The sequence below is a fragment of the Octopus bimaculoides genome, chromosome 13, assembly GCF_001194135.2.
Source record: "Octopus bimaculoides isolate UCB-OBI-ISO-001 chromosome 13, ASM119413v2, whole genome shotgun sequence".
Taxonomy (NCBI): domain Eukaryota; kingdom Metazoa; phylum Mollusca; class Cephalopoda; order Octopoda; family Octopodidae; genus Octopus; species Octopus bimaculoides.
The window spans coordinates 52,102,362-52,106,716 of NC_068993.1; the positions used below are offsets into that span (position 1 = coordinate 52,102,362).

The 4,355-nt window shown below is 37.6% G+C and overlaps 1 protein-coding gene across 1 annotated transcript in view; it reads left to right on the forward strand.

Annotated features, from left to right (window-relative positions):
* Nucleotides 1-271: 271 nt before the first annotated feature.
* LOC106872773 (trans-1,2-dihydrobenzene-1,2-diol dehydrogenase-like) overlaps nt 272-4,355 on the forward strand; it is a gene marked incomplete at its 3' end in the record, with an annotated part of 7,426 nt that continues 3,342 nt past the window's right edge. The window contains exons 1-2 of the mRNA XM_014919873.2: nt 272-468; nt 4,183-4,294. Coding sequence (XP_014775359.2) covers nt 385-468; nt 4,183-4,294 — 196 coding nt within the window. The remainder of the gene's footprint in view (nt 469-4,182; nt 4,295-4,355) is intronic.

The following is a 4,355-nucleotide window of genomic DNA, read 5'->3' on the forward strand; positions in this document are numbered from 1 at the left end:
GATCTCTATGACCAAAATACACACTACAAGATGTACCATCATTTCGGAAAAAATTATTAAATTCTTGCTTCGTTTTGTTTTTAATAAACAGTTTCGTTTTTATTTGAATGTTTAATAAATTTTTCTGTTTTTATTTTTTTTTTGGTTTTGTGCACGTTTTCTTTTTTCTCATTAATACCCCCTTTTTATTTGTTGTCTATATCATAGACTCGTCGATTCAATTCACACAATAAATCAATATAAACCCCTCAATAAACATCTGTCTAAATTTAATTTGTCGAGAAAAAGCGAAGGTCACCGAGTCTCTTGTGACATACTGGCTTAGGGTTCTTGCAGCCGCCATTTACGTTTTATTTTTAGTTCCTTTACAGTTAAAACTATACAATGCATTGGGGAATATGTGGTACTGGATGTATAGCAGAAGATTTTTGCAAAGCTCTGAGCTGTATGGATCAGTCTCTACATGAAGTAAGAACTTCGTTCCTCCTCTGGTTCTTGTTTTATGTTATGGTTTTAAGAATTTGTTGTTTTGTTTCAATATTTCTTCGTAAATTATTGCAGTCCTTGTTGTTGCTGTCTTTATCAAATATCCTCGAACTGAAAAAAAAAAATCCTTAACTTTACACGGATGGATATAGCATCTTTTTTTTTCTTTTTTTTTTTTTATGCTTCACTTGTCTGAGTTAGTAGACTGCAGCCATGCTATTGCACCACCTTGAAGAATTTTACTCGAACGAATCGACCCAGAGCTTATTTTCATTTTAAAGCTTGGTGCTTATCCTATCGATCTCTTTTGCCGAACCGTTAAGTTACGAGAACGTAAACACACCAACACTTATCAAGCGGTGGTGGACACGCCTACATTATATTATATATATAACACACACACACACACACACACACGGCTTCTTTCAGTTTCCGTCTACCAAATCTACTCACAAGGCTTTGGTCGACCCGAGGCTATAGTAGAAGACACTTGCCTAAGGTGCCACGCAGTAGGACTGAACCTGGAACCATGTGGTTGGGGAGCAAACTTATAACCATTTATAGACTTGAGTGGATGTAAGAGCTTAAAACTATTCTCCGCGAGTGTCTTATATTAAGGTGTTTGACCTAGCGGTTAGGTTGTTTGAATTCTGATTTTAAAGTCTTTTCAATTACGAATCGGGGTTGCGTCCTTAAACAAAATGTTTCAATTCATATTGCTTCAGTTCATTCTAGGATGAAAATGAGTACCAGCAACAATTGCTGGTAAACCCCACAATGGACTGGAGTTCCATTCAAGGCGATAGTGCTGTATTCGTTTTGACCCTTATACGCCATGGCAACCGAAATAAGCTCCGGTCTACAGAGCTTGTAGGCTCATGACGAACCTAAGACTGCATGGTTTAGTCCCAGGTCAATCTTGATGATCAACTAATAAACTTTAGAACTTAACTGGGAATAGCCAACGTCGGTCGGCCCCAGCAAGATTTAAACTCTGAACGTAGGATGTGTGTAAATGCAGGCATCGTACGGTTTCCAACAAGATTCTATTCGAATTGTGACGGGAAGTTCCAAATGTGTAAGGAAGATATATGGTTAACTGAATTAGGTTTTGTATACGACAGGCACTTAATTTTAGCGCTCCTAGTTTTAGATTTTGCTCAGATAGAGCAAGACCTGTTGTCAAAAGCATTCGGTCCGTTAGCATCCTGCCGTTTTTATAAACACAAAAACTGTTTAATATACACTGTCATTTTTTTATGAGGGATGTGATGAGATTTGTTATATATAGCAAGTCTAGTGAATTGATAGTTTCTCATTGAATTATATAAAGGGTTCACTCAAATGTAGAGATGCATGGCTAAGTGGTCAGGATGTTGGACTCCTAATCGTGAGATTATGGTTTCGATACCTGGACCGGGTGATGCGTTGAGTTCTTGAGCAAAACGCTTTATTTCGCGTTGTCCGGTCCACCCAGCTGGTAAAAAGGACTACCTGAAATGGACTGGCGTTCCATCCAAGGAGGAATATATACGCCAGAGAAACCAGGGAACCATCCCTATGCTTCTCGTGGATTAATGTGTAATAACCATGTTAAACTATAATTACGCCCCACTATTTCTCCGTTAGGAGTTCCAAAGTACCAACAAGCGCTTTTGATTATTTCCGGTTCACGAGGATATGAATGTCACAACCTCCTCCGTGGAAATCGTACCAGTTATAGGGTACCGAAGGGTTCCAAAAATTAGAAGGGTACGTTGACTACATGTCTCGCAGACAGTATGTTTTTAAAATATAAAAGATATTTGATATAATCACTGGCAGAATGTCTTTGATGATAGCTCTGTTCGACCAAGAGCGATTGCGGCTAAACTGCAAATAATGGTGATATCTCCCTTCATTATTGTTGATTGATATTTCATTAACTACTTGACAGTATTTCATTATTGCCATTTTGAGTTTAAATCCTGATTTCGCCAACTTCACAGATTATCTTTCTGGGATCGACAAAATACGACTGGGTGGGGTCACCATTTTGTTCTGTGTATTATATGAACATGTTAAAATAGCCATTACAGTTAAGTCCAGTTTGTATTTGATTTAAGTAGCTATTTGCTACGAGTTCTCTTTGTGCACAGGGAAATGAGTGTGGGTGTGGGTACTTGTATTCTGAAAAGTGACCAGTGAAATGTGTCAAGCCATTCTTTTTGACCGTGTACAAAGAAAATAAATGTATTCGCGTCTAAAGTTCCATAAGATACTGCTTTAAAATCGTAGTTTTCAAGAAGCAAATTTTTTTTTCAAATAAAGTAAATTCATAACATTACACACTTTTTAATAAACGTGTACAATTTTTCAATGCGCAATTGTACAATTTTAAAATTCATGTGTATAAACCCAGAAATTGGTTGTCAGGCATAAGAGCTGTAAAGTTTCTTGTACACAGGAACATAAGCATTAGAATATAATCTTTGTGAGAAAGTTGAGGGATGAAAATGATCAAATACGAGTCTAGAAACGTGGAACTTCCAGCTACCATAAGAAAATATCCCAGCATTGTTGAACTTTTGGGTTTCTATAAGCCCTTCATAAATTTAGTACCATTTGCATACTGGAATCGATCTAATCGACTAGTCCCCTCCCCCAAAATTTCGGGCCTTGTGTCTAGAGTAGAAAAGAATCGTTAGCACGCCGGACAGAATACTAAGCGGCATTCCGTCCGTCTTTACGTCCTAAGTTCAAATTGCGCCGAGGTTGACTTTACCTTTCACCCTTTTCGGGTCGATGATATATGAAACAGTTGAACACTGGGGATGATATTATCAACTTGTACCCTCCCCAAAAGTTTTAGACTTTGTGTCTATTGTGGAAAACATTATTATTAAGACTACGAACTGGCAGAATCGTTAGCGCGTTGGACAAATAGCTTAGCGGCTTTTTTTGTTTTTTTACTTGCTATTTACGTTCTGAGTTGAAATTCTGCTTTGGATGATTTTGCTTTTCATTCTTTTGGGATCGATAAAACAGGTATCAGTTGATGTAATCTATTATCCACCTCCTCCTAAAAATTCACGTCTTGAGATTATAGTAGGGAAAAATTCGCCGACGTCAACTTTGCCTTTTAAATTAAAGTACCAGTCAAGCACTGGAAATTAATGGAACTGACTTGCCTCCTCTCTTCAAAATTGCTTAACACATAAAGCGCGACAGGCCACGATCGTCACCGTCTGGCACAAGTCCATAGGCCACGATCCTGGCCCAGATAGATGCATTTAATTTATGGGCGTTTGTCGGGGTCTGTCACGTAAACGCTCCGATACCCCACAGAATACAAGAGGACTAATAGTTCAATTAATGACTTTTCAGATGATGTAAAACTTGCCACCATTATATACTAAAGATATTTTAACTATTTTTTGTTTTTTATGTGTGCATTGTAGTCTCATTTTCATAAAATGTGCTCAGCAGTCCATGCTATGTGAATGCAAATCCTAGCGCTTTATGCATTGAATCTCTTTAGTCAAAATTATTACGTTCTACACGTCAGCAGTTTCGGCTTTACACCATAAACAATCGGGTTTGAATTTATCAGTATCATTAAGTGTCGGACAGACTTGCCTCAAAATTTGTGGATTTGTTCTACCTGAGACGTTTTCTATAAAATGCATTTATATTCATTTTTTTTTTTCCAACTAGATCGTTGCTGTTGCTGGTGATGACAGCAATGATGCCAGTGACTTCGGCACGAAGTTTAATATACCAAATACTTACGGATGCTGTGAAGAATTTGTCAGAAATAAGAATATAGGTAAAACGTCTTTTTATCATTAGACTGCGACCATGCTGAGGCACCACCTTGAATTTTTAGT